Raw genomic sequence first — 18,149 nt, 5'->3', positions numbered from 1 at the left:
GGATGAATCAGGGGAAACAAGCACATTTAGAAATGAAATAGTACTCATAGACGAAAATGCTGTTTGCAATGGCAAACCGAAGAACATCTAGAATGTAAGTATCATCTGCAGACACGACAATCTTCCAAGGTTTTAGAATCTTATTGAATTCGTTGATATAGGCATACTGAATAATTAATTTTTAGTTTAACATCTGCCACATCACAGTCTGGAGCTATGTCTTGCATATAATCCCCAATCTGTATACTGCTTGGTCTCACAAATTACGAAGTTTATACGACTTGCCCTTTTTGGTTACATACATTAAGTTTATTTATTCATTCATTCGAAAATCTCTCGAGACTGTGAGACACATCATTGGTTTCCACATATTACCTCCCCCACATACATACGCAGAAAATAAAATATACGTTGCCGTTCTTATATTTATAGAACATGCGAAATTATACCTGCTGACCATTGTTTTCACCAATAAAATAGAAACACACTCAAATCGAATGGAGTACAGCAGCAACTACTCCACGATAACAGCGACAGAATGCTCGTGTTTCGAAATACTGTCACCAGGAAGCAGTAGTGGTAGGAAACTGGCGCAACGAACTACAACCAAGCTAAACTTCATGTGGCGTGACAAAAGTGTTGTCTCTTAAGTTTCGCCACTATAAACTGGGAGTTGACACATGCAACTGCAGTATGCGACTAGCTGTGACGACACCTTTGTTGCTTGTGTGAACCCGGATTAATAATTATCAGGTTGGCATATGTTACTAGCCGCGTCATATTACTGATCTTTCTTCGGCCCGCCGATGTTCGTTTGAGATTTTAACCATGGAATGGTAGCCGTGCGATATTCATAAGAATTCAGATGACGGAGCATTAGATGGAAGGCAGGGAATAGACGCAAACAATTGATAAGAGGCTTAATAGAAAGGTGTTGCATATCTTCCGAAACTCAACTAATATTATCTTTGCTATACCAAAGAGTGTGTTATGTCTGCGAATGTAAAGTTCCGATCGCGAATTGATGGCTGTTGAGGTCAAGTAGTGGTTTGTGTCGTGCGTGTTTGTGAGAGTGCATGAGGTTAGGTGAAAATGCAGTGTTTGTAGTAAGACTTCGGCTTCTAGATAATGCAGTCCATTGTCTGGACTGGGAGACTTTTGTCTCGAGCGTTGTGGAATGGCTTGTCGAATTATACGAACTGCGGTGAACAGAATCTCAGCAGAAAACGTGAATCCCGAATAGTGTCTGCGGTGTGTGGTTTTCCAAAAGAACTTTCTCACGCCAAGTTTAGGAAAGGACAGTTTGGTGATGATGCCTACTTTACTGCAAAGTACAAGTCCGCGGAGGTTATTGGTGAGTATGCACTACATAACGTGTTGCGTTATCGAGGACCTTTAACGCCGAGGGTGTCGGTGATCGATATGGCCCGTGATTGAGTTTTGTGTAAGTTCTGCCGACTTATGCTGATCTCTAAAGATTGTTATCTTGAAGAAATGTTTGACTTCTGTAATCAGCGGACTAAATACTTGTCTCGTTTACTGATTACTGAAGGTAGTATATTTCAGCGCTGAAAGAAAAGTAACAAAATGTTTTATCGTCAGTTTAAAATTTAGATTCACGTTAAAACCAATCACGCCCTCGATGTAGCAGTAACGTTTGCTGTTAGTTAAACTAGTACAGTGAATGAAAGGTTACGTCAGTCATTGTGCTAGAACTCAGCGTAAACATAGACTTTCTCGGTGCGTTTGAGGCAATAGTCTTACATCAGTTTACATCCCATACAGTGTGGTTCATGAAAGACATTTACTGATCGCTGTAGCCTTACCCTGAACGAATCACACGCCTTGTACTTCTGGGATACCGATAGTATGGGTTTAAACTACTCACGGGTCATGGGCGCAGGTTCACTGCGTGTCCACTAACAATTATTCCCATAATCTAACGTGGTTAAAATCGTAATTTATGCGTTAAGTGACAGTTTATTTGTATTGTTAGTAAGATTGTACACCGCCTTTAAGCACCCCTCACCCCTTCTCAACAATATTTGTTCATTAACGGCGGGTCAAAACAGTGGGTTACTTCAATGACATTCAGTCTCTTGCGTTATTCAACAAGCGCAGTTAGTCATATTGTTGAGTAATTGGTTCTTTTCTATAAATCTGTATTTAACGCACCGAACCGTTTGAGTTGCCCATTCATTTGGTCTGTGAGAGCAGATTATTTTCACTCTGTAACGCATAGTGTTCACTATACAGCAGAATTTGAAATACGTAGTACTGCTAAACGCGAAAGAAGAATGAATTGCGTTCTCTGTAGTATTTGTAGGTATATGCTACATCTAACATAAGAAATGATGCATGTATATGGGCAATTTTTCTTACTATAAAGTAATACTCCTAACAAAAGTGTACATGACAAACATTCTGGTGTTAATAAGAAAACCATTGTGTTTACAAACATTCAGGTGCCAGTTAATACAGTTAACTAAAAGTCTCTCTCTCTCTCTCTCTCTCTCTCTCTCTCTCTCTGTGTGTGTGTGTGTGTGTGTGTGTGTGTGTGTGTGTGTGTATTTTCTCAAACATGGCGACATGTGTACCATAAATAGTTCGAGATGCAGATAGATAAACTTCTCAAATGCTGTTCACAAGATTAAACTGTACATTGAGATCAGTGGAGTGGAAAGTGCTGCACTTTTGTACACATGAAATCGTTGTATTTTCCGTTATTGACAACTCTGCAATTTGGGATTCACTACATTTCATGATCCACAAGTTAATGGCTGTTGATGAGATATTAAATATCATTTGTGGATTGTAATTCTTAAAAGAAGTCATAACTTTTTTAGTGTCTATCTGCTCTATTCTGAACAGGCAGCCTATTACAAGGGTTTGCAGATGAAGCCACAATTTTATTTACTGTGTAATTAATAGCTGATCTTGTAGTGTTTCTGCTAAATCACTTTCTCTTTGCACCTCTGCTTCTGAGTTGTATTCTCAATCAGCTCAGTTTGTATACTTCGGAAAATTTTATTCTGCACTGAGAATTGTTTGTCATGTTTTGAGCTAGTGATTAGCTTGAGGAGGAAAATTACTATACTGCTTATCCTGTATTCATTTTCTCTAAGTAAACTTAAATTGTGCAACAGTTTTCCCAATCATCTGTTGATTATATGATAGCTACAAGAAAGAATTTTTCACACTGCAGCAGTTTGTGTGCTGATAGTATATTTCCTGGCAGATTAAAGCTGTACTTCGGACTTGGACTTAAACCCGCTAACTTTGTCTTTTGTAGGTAAGTCCTCTAGTGACAGATCTACTCAAGCTCAAATCATGACCCACCAGTACTTCATCTCCTACTTTCCATATTTCACAGAAGTTCTTCTGTGAAACTTGCAACACTAGTTCAGGAAGAAAGGTATGCTAGTCCTGTAAATTCAGTGGGAGAACTGTGAAGTATGGAAGGTAGGATAGTAAGGTACTGGCAGAAGTAAAGCTATGAGGATGGGTAGTTAGTTGTGCTTGGGTAGCTCAGTCAGTAGAGCATTGCTTGCAAAAGGCAAAGGTCCCAGGTTCGAGTCCCAGTCTGGCACACAGTTTTAATCTGCCATTAAGTTTTGTATGATATTGGAGTTCCTGGGACTGCACTCTGAAGGTGCTGCCTTCACATAGTGATCTTGTCTTCACATTTCTGGCAGTCATCGAGGACAAAAGCTTCAAGCCCATTCTGTTTCCATAACATGTAGAACGGTATGTTTGTCTTTCACCTCAGGTGTATTAAAGTCAATGTAGCATGCAGATTTGATTTGATGTGACTCAGCTCATTGCACCAGATTATGTCACTTTCCCTTCTGTCATTCCAGATGTGCAACTATTTTAGGGAGCCGCAACATAGCTCTAATTATAATTGATAATTTTGTTTGTACTGGATGATAAACAGTTAAACAAGAAGAGACTAGAAGCGTTTGAAATGTGGTGCTACATGAGGATACTGAAGATGCTTAGATGAGATAATGAATGGAGAGGAACTGAACTGAATTGGAGAGAAGAGAAATTAATGGCACAACTTGACCACATGAAGGAATTGATTGACAGGAAGTATCCTGAGATATCAAGGAATTGTCAGTTTTGGTAAATGAGGGAAGTTTAGTAAAAATTAAAGAGGGAATGTAGGCTTTTACTACGGTAAGCAGGTTCAAATGGATGAAGGTTGCAGTTGTTACAGAGATGAAGAGGAATATACAGAATAGGCCAGAGTGGAGAGTGAAACAGAACCACTCTATGGACTGAAGACCACCAAAACAATAACTTAATTTTAAAAGGTTGGTGTATTTACAGTGCAAGTATTTTTCTTTGCAAGCTGCTAAGGATTTTATATAAATACTAATGATGATTTCAGTTTTGTTTCTTATTAGTAAGTGGTGATGAAAATACTCAATTTCCAAAGTCTCGAAGCTTTCAGCTCCTTAGATGATACAAAGTTTGCTTAATTTGGACAGGTTTCTTCCTGCATTTTTAATTATAGTGACTGTCTCGTTTGTCTTTATCAGTGAGGCAGCGTTTGTTGCATCTGTCTTATTTAACGCATAAAACACGACATGAAATTGTGAAAATCTATTTAATGGATTTGTTGAATCGATCATTAAATTAAATCAAATTTTGAAAATGGTGTTCTGTAGTTGTTGCTGGCACACGCTGGCATTTCAGAAAGGCCTTGACGCGGACATTCTTTGCTTGGAAGATGAATACATAATGAAGTTTTCACTGTTTCGAAGTTTGATATTAATGTGTTCCAAGTGAGGAAACCTTGACTGTAGTATTAGATATCAACAGAAAACCCGAAAGGTCCGATAATTAGGCGCGCTTGTTATGTTTCTAATAGTCCGATTCATGACCCGATAGGGAGGCGAGCCTGCCCCGGATCGAATCCGTCTCGCGGATTAACGACTATGGCGATTTAACCAGCCGGTCTGTATATGTGGCTTTTAGGCACACATCCAACTAGGTGAATCGCGGCCTGGTACCCATGTCCCTCCTCAAATACACGATTCGAAAACATTTAGAAAACGTTCTCACACTTGCATATGAGATCTATCCAGAAACACTGCTCCTGTCCCTGGTGGGAAAGGGTGGTGTCAGGAGCAGCATCCGATTACCATCTGTCATCAGCATTGCCAGTCCACTTATAACTGTGTCGATCCTGTAGAGAATGGTACAAGACGAGCAGAAAAAGTAGTCTTGTTCCCTTCGGGATATCACAGCAAGGCAACGCCTTATCTTTGACTGAAAGATACTGTATTTGTAGCTGTCCTTTCTCGCTTTAAGAATGTGTCTTTGTTGCAAATTTGCTTGATTGGCACTTTTATCAAATTGAAGGAAGGGTATTACGCGCGTAGTGTCATTCATAACTACAGCAATGACTTGCCCTTGCGACGTAAAAGTTCTACGACAGCCCAACTAAATCTTGCATTTTGGAATTGGTTTCCCTTTAGTTTCTTCCTAGATAGTTTTTCATAGCTTAAAAGTGATTCTATTAAACACTATGAATTGTAGGGAACTAAAGGGTTTCGTCATAGCTGGTTTAGTGTAGTTGTGGAGGGGCATCAGGATAACACACTGAGGTGACTAAAGTCATGTGATAGCGATATGCACATGAACAGGCGGTAGTATCACAAACACAAGGTATAAAAGGGCAGTGCATAGGCAGAGCTGTCATTCGCACTCGAATGGCTCGTGTGAAAAGGTTTCTCACAGGAATTAACGGATTTTGAACGCTGATGTTGGTTGGCGCTAGACACATGGAAAACTCTATACCGGGACTCGTTAAGGAATCCAATATTCCGGGATCCAGTGTCATGAGCGGGGCGAGAATACATTGCAGGCATGACTCTCACCATGGACAACGCAGTGGTCGACGGCCCTCACTTAACGACCGAGAGCAGCGGTGTGCTGACACACGAGCAACGTTGCGTGAAATAACAGCAGAACTACATGTGGGACGTACAATGAACGATTCAGTCTCCCTTTTGGTTATTATATCCGTCCTGCGATGATCCAAGATCTCTCCTCCCCCCCCCCCCCACCCCCACCCACCACACACACACACCATTTTAGGATTTATGGAAGTCGGTACACTCTTCACTGCACTGCAGTTACGAAAGTGTTTGTTCTTCTATGAAACACAATCTCTCCAACCTTGATTTCCAGTTGTTTTTTCTTACATAGTTGACCTCGTCGACTGTTGCGTAATAGTTCTCCTAAATTAAATTAATTCTAGTATGAAGACGTAAACGACAGAACATATGTATTACTCTATATACTACTTATTTCTCTTGTTGAATTTATTCTGTTGTGGTAAATCATAATTGCTGATATTTTGTGTGTAATTAAGATGTAGAATTTAAATTTTTTGGCCGCAGCCCCTAGCTGTTTGTTTCCATTAGATTCTGCGCTAAATGTATGTGCGGATGGGTCTGCTGGTAAGAAGAACGGACCTGGGACAGCTTACTCGGCCGCTTACTAACCCCCACACAAAAGCAGAAGCGTCTTGGAGTCGCTTGAGCCAGCCAGTTCGTCAAACCGGTCCTCATACGAGGGCGAGCCTTTAGAACTGCCTACACGCCTGCTGACAAATTTGCTCGACACATACACTTAACTTAAACGATCTCTACTATCGTTCAGTTGTTCGTACAACACTCATTTTACTGTTTCCGGTTGAAGAAGCGAGCGATCCAGGCTATAGTGTTAAAACTGAGGCGAGGTAGATGATCTGTAATGGTTGGTGCAAGTAGGGGGAGAGTTTGGAGTTTCTAATGGGTGTGGCCAGTCAGAATGGAAAAGTAATATTAATACTTGCGTTCAGTATTATTTCCAACAAGAAGTGTGCGTTTTCCAAGATAACCCCCTCCTCACATGCCTAGGAGATATCAAAGATTGGCTTGATGAGCATGAGGCTGAAATAGCTCGCCTTTCCTAGCCTCCACGAGCAAAGGATTTAAATATTGTCGAACCACTGTGATTCAGGTTGAAGGGGGAGGAGATAGCTGAGCACTCTTTACCCCCTTCAGGATTCTCCTAGGAATTGGAAACATTTAACTGTGAAAGTGGTATGAAATGGCATTGATTACTATTTAGTATACATCCCCAGGATGATTCGGGCTGCTTTGAATGGCAAGGAAGGCCCTACATCGTTATAAGAAACGAGTGTTCATATTTTTTTCTGACCATTCGCGTGTACCTTTACTGAATCAGCTCCATCCAACTGCTGATATTCACCTCGACGAAGTACTGAGCTGTTGGAAAATGGTGTGTGGAATCTCTCATTTTTGTGAATCCTTCGCTAGGCGAGACACGTGATTGGCAGAGAGTGTATTCGCTCATATTTTTCTTCCTTTTGGTGTCTTTAGTGCCATCCCACTTCATCGTCCATGAAAAGGCTTCGCAACCGTTCATCATTAGATCGACGTCAAAGCTATCATCTACTAGAATGAGATTTTCACTCTGCAGCGGAGTGTGCGCTGATAAGAAACTTCCTGGCAGATTAAAACTGTGTGCCGGACCGAGACTCTAACTCGGGACCTTTGTCTTGTATCATCTACTAGGCCTGTTCTCGCAGATCTCTCTTCTTGCCGCTGTTTTTTTTTTTTTTTTTTTTTTTTTTTTTTTTTTTTTTTTTTAGCTGTTTCTTGTTTAGGTCTCCGTCCTACATTTATCTCGTGTGGTAACAGAAGAGTTTAAAATGTTTGGTATATCGTAATCTCCTTGCCCAGATACATTTTGTATAAATAGTTCAACCAAATTTAGTCGTAAGGGAAAGAAAAACAGTTTTTCACTTTAGCAGCACCTTCGATAAAGAGCAGCGCGCATCATTTACTTGTTAACTCTCACTTGAACTGGTTTCTCAATTCCGTAATACCAAGGAGGCTGTATAAGCCGTATTTTGATTTAAAAGAAACATAAAAAAATGATAGGCCAAGGCATTTGTGTCTGTCTCACATGTATCACTGGTAACAGTTAATTGTTACTCTTACTGACGAAGCACTTTCGGCGCGACATGTGTAGTTCTCATGTCTGCCAGTAATACATAGAGAAAGTTAATGCCGACCGTATTTTCATCTGTGAAAGTTAAATATTCATCCATTTCAAGACGGGCTAGTAACAGCATAGTCTAAGACAGTTAATCCGCATGGTTCGTTGACATAGCTCTTGGCTAAGGACTTGTGCTCCGCAAATAGCTCCCTTTACGACATAGCTCCCTTTACGACATAGCTCACTATCCGAGATATTGCCACTTTACCGCTACTTAGCTAATGTCATGAAGCGTCTTGGTGTCCCTTAGCACCGGTGAAACACCTTAAGAAAAGTTTGGCATGCGCATCTTGCAAGAGAGAGATTTGCGACCCTTGTTCACGAACAAAAAAACTGCGGCAGATTCGGCTTGTGTCCTTAATGGCAAGTGAACAGCGCCGTCTTATGGTTTTCTCTCAGTTTCGTTTTTGATTAGACGGTTAATCGCGTTTCGTGCTTACATCTGAATACTTTTGTCCGGAATCTCTGTTTTCAGGCCGATAGTATTTTTACAGTATTTAGCACTATTCATCAACCACAGTATGCAAAACATTTTTCCTCCCACCGTAGCTAAATTAGAGAGTAAACACTATCTCAGATGGGGAAGCGGAAGCAATCGGCGGCCGCGAAGTTTTTGTAAAAGAGTGCGCCCAGCCTTCTCCTGAAATCACATGGAGTCTCAGATAAGATAGGCAGGTGGAACTATTTCTGCACAGTGAAGACTGTCAAAATTACTTAGGAGTTTTAATGCATGGCATTGTGACAAGAAGCAAGGAATAGACAGTGACATGTTAAGAATTAGTAACCAAAACAAATATTGAAGTTCCATCTTAAAACTTCATATAATTAATTAAACTTTATATTATGGTGTGCCCCAGGGAAGTGTGTTGGGACACTTGCTGTGCGTGTTGTCTATTAATGACCTTGCAGACAACATTGATAGTAACCTCAGAGATTTTACAGATGATGCAGTTATCTATAATGAAGTACAGCCTGAAAGAAGCGAGAGGAATATTGTCATATCTTGATAAAATTTCAAAGTGTTAAAAAGATTGGCAACTTTTCGGAAATGTAAAATTATTCGCGTCACAAAACAAAAAACATAGTATCCTATGACTGTAATGTCAGTGAGTCACAGTTTGAATCAGCCAACTCATAAAAGTACGTGGGTATGACATTTTGTAGGGCTATTAAATGGAATTACTATATAGGCTCAGTGGTGGGTAAAGCAGATGGTAGACTTCGGCTTATTGGTAGAATACAGGGGAAATGCACCCCCCAGGGGGTCCACAACTCTTTTGTGGATACGTGCGTAGCGAGCACGGGACCCCGAGCTAATGTGACCCTCCTTCCTTTCTGGGCTGCATACCTTCCTTTTCGTTCCCTATCCCCGATCTTCGCCCCCTCCCCTCTCCTCACCTCTGGCTCTTTCCTTCCCTTTGTCCCCCTCTGGGAGTATGGTTTGTGCCTACGTCCGGAGACGGACGCTCGTAAATGTAACGCATTCTTCGCCTTATCTGCTTGTATATCTTCATCCTTCCTTTGTCCTCCTCTTTTCCTTACCTCTTCTCTTTACCCTTTTCTCTGCTGCGTCGTTTGAGACCCCTCTTCTTTCCTTTCCCTTTCTCTTTTTCACCTCCCTGTGCATGTCTGAAGGCTGACACACGCATTTCCATGCGTAGCCGGTGACGGGGTAACGCGTAATTCCCCGCCCCGGGGAGACAGGTAGGACACGTACATACCCCCTGGTAACGGCCAGGCCCAGGGAGGGGTGATTACCTGAGCTGATACCTTCCGAAAGTGCCGATTGGTCCCTCCGTCCGTTTTTCGGGAGGTGTGAACAATCACCTAAGGCGGGAGTGCCGATTGGACATTTGTTTCGTCTCTAGCGACTTTCGATGACCGTAATTTTCCTAGCGTCGACGATGAGGCCACACATCTTACCGACGTTATTCTTACAGCTGCGGAACGTTCAATACCACGCACCTCCGAATTGCCCCGGCGCCCCCCCCCCCCCCCCCCCCCCCCCAGTTCCTTGGTGGAACGAGGCATGCCGTGACGCAATACGTGAGCGGCGACGTGCCCTTCGCGTTTTCCGCCACCATCCTACTTTGGCCAACTGTATCCGCTATAAGCAGTTCCGTGCGCCATGCCGTCGCGTCATCCGCGATAGCAAGAAGGCAAGCTGGAAATTCTTTACTAGCTCATTTAACAACTTCACCTCCTCCTCGGAAGTTTGGAGTCGAATTCGACGGTTATCTGGCGCGCCTAGTTTCTCCCCGGTCTCTGGGCTCACTGTCGCGCGTGATACGTTAGTGGACCCCGTCGCAATTTCTAACTCCTCGGGTAAACATTTTGCTGAGATATCGAGCTCTTCAAATTACCCGCCAGCGTTTCTCCCGACTAAACGTGCAGCGGAAGTGCAACCTCTTGCTTTCTTCTCTCAAAATCGCGAAAGCTATAATACTGTTTTCTCCATGCGGGAACTCCAACATGCACTCTATTCTTCTCGTTCCTCCGCCCCAGGACCGGATGGTATCCACATCCAAATGTTGCTGCATTTATCAACCCATAGTCTGCGTTACCTCCTTTACATTTATAATCGAATTTGGACCGACAGTACTTTTCCCAGGCGATGGCGGGAAGCTATCGTCGTTCCTGTTCCGAAACCTGGAAAGGACAAACATCTCCCCTCTAGCTATCGCCCCATTTCTCTCACAAGTAGTGTATGTTAGGGTTTTGGATTGTATGGTGAATTGCCGTTTAGCTTGGTGGCTGGAGTCCCGCCATCTTTTAACACCTGCCCAATGCGGTTTCCGAAAGCATCGTTCTGCAGTTGACCATCTTGTTGCTCTCTCCACTTACATCATGAACAATTTTCTCCGGAAACGCCAAACAGTAGCAATATTTTTTGATCTGGAGAGAGCATACGATACCTGTTGGAGGACAGGCATCCTCCGCACACTGTTCTCTTGGGGCTTCCGAGGTCGGCTGCCCCTTTTTCTTCGCGAATTTATGGCAGAGCGCACATTTAGAGTGCGGGTGAACACTACTCTCTCCCGTACTTTCTCCCAAGAAAACGGGGTACCCCAGGGCTCCGTGCTAAGTGTTGTACTGTTTGCCATTGCCATAAATACAATTATGGATTGTCTCCTTCCTGATGTCTCGGGCTCCCTCTTTCTGGACGATTTTGCGATCTACTACAGCTCTCAACGGAACAGCCTTCTTGAACGACGTCTTCAAGGATGTCTAGATCGCCTCTACTCTTGGAGCATCGAAACCGGCTTCCGTTTTTCTCCCAGTGAGACCGTTTGTGTTAATTTTTGGCGACGTAAGGAGTTTCTTCCACCCTCCTTACATCTAGGACCTGACAACCTTCTGTTTTCGGACGTCGCTAAATTCTTGGGTCTTATGTTTGACAGAAAACTGTGCTGGTCCTCCCACGTTTCCTATCTTTCGGCTCGCTGTCTGCGATCCCTCAACACTCTCCGTGTCCTGAATGGTACCTCCTGGGGAGCGGACCGAGTGGTCCTTCTCCGCCTCTATCGCGCCTTAGTGCGCTCGAAATTGGACTATGGAAGCATAATTTACTCCTCTGCTCGGCCGTATATTCTTCGTCGTCTCGACTCTCTCCACCACCGTGGATTACGTTTAGTGTCTGGAGCTTTTTACACCAGCCCTGTGGAAAGCCTTTATGCTGAGACTGCTGAACCTCCGCTGTCCAATCGGCGAGCAGTCCTTCTGAGTCGTTATGCTAGCCATCTGTCTTCCATGCCTGCTAATCCAGCCCATGACTTTTTTTTTTTTTTTCGACGCCTCCGTTGATGTAGGGTATGCAGGCCGTCCCTCCTCCCTACTACCACCTGGAGTCCGCTTCCGTCAACTGCTCCATTCTCTTTCCTTTCGCTTTCCTAAAACCTTCTTGTCAACTTGGGGTACAGCACCGCCTTGGCTCCGTCCCCGGATCTGCCTGCTCCGTGACCTTTGTCAATTTCCCAAGGATGGTACCCCTTCACTTGTTTATCGTCGGGCATTTGCTGCTCTATGTGCACAAATGAAGGAAGCCGCATTTATTTACATTGATGTGCAATTACAAACAGAAACAAGGAAGAGACTACATAAAAAATCAGAAAAAGTTTGTTGTAACGGGATAAAGATACACCGGCAGCACATCGCATAAGAAGGCTCACATCTTCAGCAGGAAAAAAATTTAATGTCGCTTTTAAAACAGCCAGTAACCCGAAATCTAAAATTCGCCCTACTCTTCCAAGTAAAAGTACGAAAAACCCAGGAGTCTACAGAATATAGTTCCAGACTGGCTGATAATTCAACATCCGTTTTACTAAAAAGCATTCGTGTGCTGAGAACAGGGTCTACACACTGAAAAGGAGGGACATAACACCGGCACTATATAAAAAAAAAAGTCCAAATTCTACATGCAGTCAAGCAGAGTAGACATCTAGTCCTAGAAGACGTTACTTTTATGCAGCGAAAAGGAGGAAACATTTGAGTTTCTCAGTGGAGAAAATGAAGCCGCTGCGTTACCCTTTTGACCGCGACAGGAGTCCTTCCAGCGATGTCCTCGAAGCGTGTGATTGTCACCTGGCGCGCCGTGGGGCTTGAACGCAAGCACCACCCAGTTTTCAAATGTCGATGCATTCATTATGGAACTGATGTTTTTATTCATGCTGCCACAGCATGCACCATCAAATACTTCCACTTAATATTAATCTACTGAATAACCTTCCTATTTCTTGAAGTTTACATTACCAAAAACTTCTACCTACCAAAAACTTCTACCTTGATATTTCGGCGTATCGTTTTGATACTGTAATTCATCTTTAAATGCCATTTGTTTCGAAGTATTTTATAGAGGCATGGGTTCTTACAACTTTTTTAAAGAAATCTTTTAATTAAAATGGAATTTTTAATTAAACTATAGCTGTAGACTCTTCCAACTCTGCGCCCAGACTTCTCTCGTCTGCGCGTAAAACATGGGGCAATTTTCTTCCGTATAACACCTGCATCCTGCGCCTTATCCAGTCTGACAAACGTTACTTTGATCCCATCCTGATGCTGCTTCAGTTGATATGAAGATTTTCGTTTCTGTGCTATCCCCTTGGCGTATAGAGATGCTAAAGTAGATTATCATCATTATTATTATTGTTATGACGATGGCCATTCGCTGCTGATAACGGTTAAATAGTATAAATCTTTTGCCTCAGCGAAAATATTAAATGTAAAAACTTTATACAATTGATTAAAACACGTGTATGCTTTGCCTGATGTAGAATGTGCTTGTGCATTAACAGTCAATATTCACAAGTCAAAACTGTTAATTTACACTTGTTGTAAGCATTTCGTACAGTAAACGCTTCAACACGTTATGTTATCATTTGTACCTTGTCCTTTGGAATGTGTTGCATATACCTTGCCTGAAAAAGAAAAGTAAGCAGCTAGAAGAGAAAGAGAAAGCGAAATGAAACTTCACAGGTTAAGAGTGTGTTTGTTATTGTGGTGCTTACAAAATCGAGTAAAATTTACGAAGAACTTGGCAATATGAGCTCTCTTGTAAGTATGATGCTACACCCCTTCTGGTCTGGATGCGTGTGCTGATTCGTTTGGGCCCTCAGAGTTCCCTCAATAACTGCCACATTAACCCACGCAACGGCTCCCCACCGTAACGCCGGGAATAACAGCGCTGCGCCTTACCAGAACGTTGGAAGAATGGGACCTCACACCAGGTCGCCGCCATACTCGCCGGCGATGGGCCTCTGGGGTAGTGTAGAGCTGTTATTATCGCTTAACACGATGCAGGGCCATTAATCAACAGTCCGTGCTTCCTGGTTACGCCGCAGCCCGAATGCAGCCGTTTATGCTGTGTTAACGGCAACCTACGCATGGGATGGTAATTCCCTAGTGCGGCTCCTGCTAGTCTCTGACAAGTGCTGCAGGATCTCAGGGTACTTTGCAGGGATTCCATTACTTTCTCTCGGATGACAGGCACAGCTGTGTATCACGATGTTCTCGGTGCACAATACGCTGATCTTTCCTTGAGGTGGTCAGATGTGGTCGACCGGAGCCTTGTCGAGGAGTATGCGTACCCTGACGGTCCTGTGCAGTCTAATCTCGGGCAATTATCACGTCTGAATGACCCGCAAGTCTCGATATTGCCTGATAACAATACTAAACGTAACAGTACAAAGTAGCTCTGGTGGCTGTCAGATGATGTGCACGTGTACGAAGCTACACTATGCGATAAAAAGTATCCAGACACCCCCAAAAACATAAGTTTTCCATATTAGGTGCATTGTGCTGCCACCTACTGACAGGTACTCCAAATCAGCGCCCTCAGTAATCATTAGACATCGTGAGAGTAGAATGGGGCGCTCCGCGAAACTCGCGGACTTCGAACGTGGTCAGGTGGTTGGGTGTCACTTGTGCCATAGGTCTGTACACGAGATTTCCACACTCCTAAACATCCCTAGGTCCACAGCTTCCAATGTGATAGTAAAGTGGACACGTGAAGAGACACATACAGCACAAAAGCGTTCAGGCCGACCTCGTCTGACAAACTGCCGACAGTTGAAGAGGGTCGTAATGTGTGATAGGCAGACATCTATCCAGATCATCACATAGGAATTCCAAACTGCATCAGGATCCACACCAAGTACTATAGCAGTTAGGGGGAGGTGAGAAAACTTGAATTTCATAGTCAAGCGGCAGCTCATAAGCCACACACCACGCAGGTAAATGCCAAACGACGCCTCGCTTGCTGTAAGGAGCGTAAACATTGGACGATTGAACATTGGAAAAACTTGTGAAGTGACGAATCATGGTACACATGTGGCGATCCGATGGCAGGGTGTGGGTATGGTGAATGCCCGGTGAACTCCATCTGGCAGTGTGTAGTGCCAACAGTAAAATTCGGAGGCGGTGATGTTATGGTGTGGTGGTGTTTTTCATGGAGGGGGCTTTTACCCCTTGTTGTTTTCCGTGGCACTATCACAGCACAGGCCTACATTGATGTTTTAAGCACCTTCTTGATTCCCATTGTTGAAGAGCAATCCGGGGACGGCGATTGCATCTTTCAACATGATCGAGCATATGTTCATAATGCACGGCCTGTGGCGGAGTGGTTACACGACAATAACATCCCTGTAATAGGCTGGACTGCACAGAATCGTGACCTGAATCCTATAGAACACCGTTGAGATGTTTTGGAGGGCCGACTTCGAGCCACGCCTCACTCCGTGAAGAATGGGCTGCCATTCCCCAGGAAACCTTCCAGCAACGTATGCCTGCGAGAGTGGAAGCTGCCACCGAGGCTAAGGGTAGGCCAACACCGTATTGAATTCCAGCATTACCGATGGAGAGCGCCACAAGCTTGCAAGCTTGTAAGTCATTTTCAGCCAGATGTCCGAATACCTTAGATCACATAGTGTAAATCGACATCCTATCATGTCTTTACGTTATATTGTTCTTTCTATAATTTAAAATTTATCCAATTAAGTTTTTCGGACCATTGTTGTTTATTGGCACAAGAGGCGAACAGTAACTTCGTACCTAGCAAAACGAAGATGATTTAAGATATCGTCTGCAGATGTGTATTCCTTTTTTTTTCCAGTTTAGGAATCAACAGCATTATTCTTAGTGTTCCTGAGAATAGTTTTCTTGTGAAATCCCCCTGCATGAATTTTCCACTACCCTGACGAAGTGTAATATGAGCTTACTGGTGTATATGTTCCACGGCATGTTTACGTTGGTTGAATAAGTGACGTGTTTCACAAAGATTGATAGTACAGATATTTTTGAATTGAGTCGAAAGTATACTGCTTTACGAAACTTTTAGGGCTGGAGAGGTAAAGTAACATATAGATTAACTACACGGTGGGAACGAATGACATTGCGGGAGCGTTATTGCCAGAGGTCTCCCAGCCGTGCATGGAATGCTCCACGTCACACCGCGTAAGGTCAGCGTGACTGTAGCACCAAATGGGGCTGGCCCCACAGCACGAGGCAGTTGAAGGGACGAGAAATGTGTGTGAATCAGTGAGCAGTTACAGTGCCCTCTGGTGGTGGTCTTCATTGCAACATGGTCCGGAGACAATATTTGAATGATTCCACGTTGGGAAGAATCATCGGGACACTGTAATAAGTGTTAGAGTGTAGGCCAGGAGTTCGGTATTACTCACAGCTTTGTTTCACGCGCATGGGGAGTGTTCCGAACCACTGGCACTGCTGCCTGAAAGAGAGATGCTGCTCGACCATCGTCACCTACAGCAGCAGGCGACCGCTGCATTGTGCTGCAGGCAAGAGGGACGCACATCAAACAAGGAAAGCAATCGCAATCGCAATTGCATTTAAGAGGACTATAATCCACGCAATCTCTCTCCACTGTGACACGTCACCTGCATGGGGGGGGGGGGGGGGTGTCTCTTTGCTTGACGACCAGTACGTTGTGTTCCATTGACACCCGCACTTAGGCGCACCGTTTGCGATGTTGCCAGGAGCATAGGGACTGGACCATCAAGGAGTGGTGTCATGTTGCTGTTCTCCGATGAGGGCACATTCAGTGTGACTAGTGATTCTGTACGTAACCTCGTGTGCTAAGAGGTGAGAACGCGCAATGCAGCCAGCAAGATGGGGAACTTGATGTATTTGGTCGTCCAGGTGAGTCAAATGGTGCATGGGCGTACTAACCTCAAAATCTTTGGACACGGTACACTTACCAGTCAACGTTATTGTGACTCAGTACATACTGAGCACGTCACGAGCTATGCTTATCCTAACAGGCACACAGAGGCCCGCCAACGTTTTTGCAGTTACAGTAGCTTATTTGCCATCACTCATCAGAACAAAACTACCTATACGCAAGTGCAGCCGCAGATGGAAGATAGTAATAATATACTTGACACTTCTCTCCGTCGTCATTAAAATTTGGCGGGCTACTTTTCTTGGTCTGTTGCTCCGCGCTGCATCGAAGGGGAGGGGAAGGCATACATGCGATGGTGAAACCAGAAGAGCTTCAGCAAAACAAAATACTCAGTCACTTGACACGCTAGTTTAAGTTACATGTTATGAAGCCTGTTTACTGTTGCGGGGACAACTCTAGTATTGCACGACGTGCTGTGGCCTCGCATCTTACAGCGTAACGTACTTCAAGCAAACGCTGTACAGTTTGCTCAGGGAGGAGTCACAAACAGGCGGGGAAAGGTTTGTGCATTTAAGATATCGTAATTGTTTTCACCGACATGAAGTGTGAGGAAGTCCCCATTAAACTATTTATAGCCTATTTTGATGGGTATGTTTGTAAAATGGTGTTAGAGTAATTCTAAAGGACACTCATTCAAAATAGGATTATTAGTTTCAGAGTAATTACAATATTTAGAACTTAGACTTTATCTGTGTTAAATATGAAACTAACTGCTATCTTATGCGGTTGTTCCCTCAATTTCATTGCCCAATAAGATTCATTATCTTGTCAAATAAGGAGGAAACAGTGTTGCGCCACCGGAATACTGGTATGAGAGGGGCATAGCGGAAATGTAACTTTCATTCTGCCTGTCTCGTTCAATTACATAGAGTGCTGGCTAGTGTCAAAAGGTAATTGTCTTAGACAAACCAAGAGAAACTAGATATGCTACTTTTGTGGAGATTCGAGAAATAACGCGTTCAGAACAGTTGAGTTGCAGCCAATAAGGTGTGCCGACAGACGGTGTCCAACAAGATAGTTCAGCGAATATGCAAAAAAAATCTTATTGGAAAGACACTGGAGTAGTATGCACAGGACAAGAAGCAAGCCAGCGAAGAGCACAGCTAACGAAATAGATTTTCAGGCAGCTAAATTACGCATGTTTGTAACTGTTCTTGATTCGAATTCTGAGTATTTACTTCGTCTTCTGTGATGAAGGAATTTCGAAAATCTGTTTAGTAACTCCACTGTAGTGGCACCGTCTTCGGTAATATTACGATTAATATCGCACAGTGAAGGTATTAATGATGCTGGTGTACTTCACGCATGACAAGAATATTTTTGGATTTTCTATCAGATTTCGCTACATTTTAGTTGTAGAAGCTATTAA

The 18,149-nt window shown here is 43.4% G+C and overlaps 1 protein-coding gene across 1 annotated transcript in view; it reads left to right on the top strand.

The window, feature by feature from the left end:
• The first annotated feature begins 1,004 nt into the window (after positions 1 to 1,004).
• Positions 1,005 to 18,149, top strand: part of LOC126239670 (protein phosphatase PTC7 homolog) — a 124,024-nt gene continuing 106,879 nt past the window's right edge. Inside the window, exon 1 of the mRNA XM_049947876.1 lies at positions 1,005 to 1,354. Coding sequence (XP_049803833.1) covers positions 1,129 to 1,354 — 226 coding nt within the window. The 5' untranslated portion in view covers positions 1,005 to 1,128. The remainder of the gene's footprint in view (positions 1,355 to 18,149) is intronic.

Source organism: Schistocerca nitens, chromosome 1, assembly GCF_023898315.1.
Source record: "Schistocerca nitens isolate TAMUIC-IGC-003100 chromosome 1, iqSchNite1.1, whole genome shotgun sequence".
NCBI lineage: Eukaryota > Metazoa > Arthropoda > Insecta > Orthoptera > Acrididae > Schistocerca > Schistocerca nitens.
The sequence above is the reverse complement of the archived record's forward strand: the minus strand, read 5'-3'. Positions and strand labels throughout refer to the sequence as shown.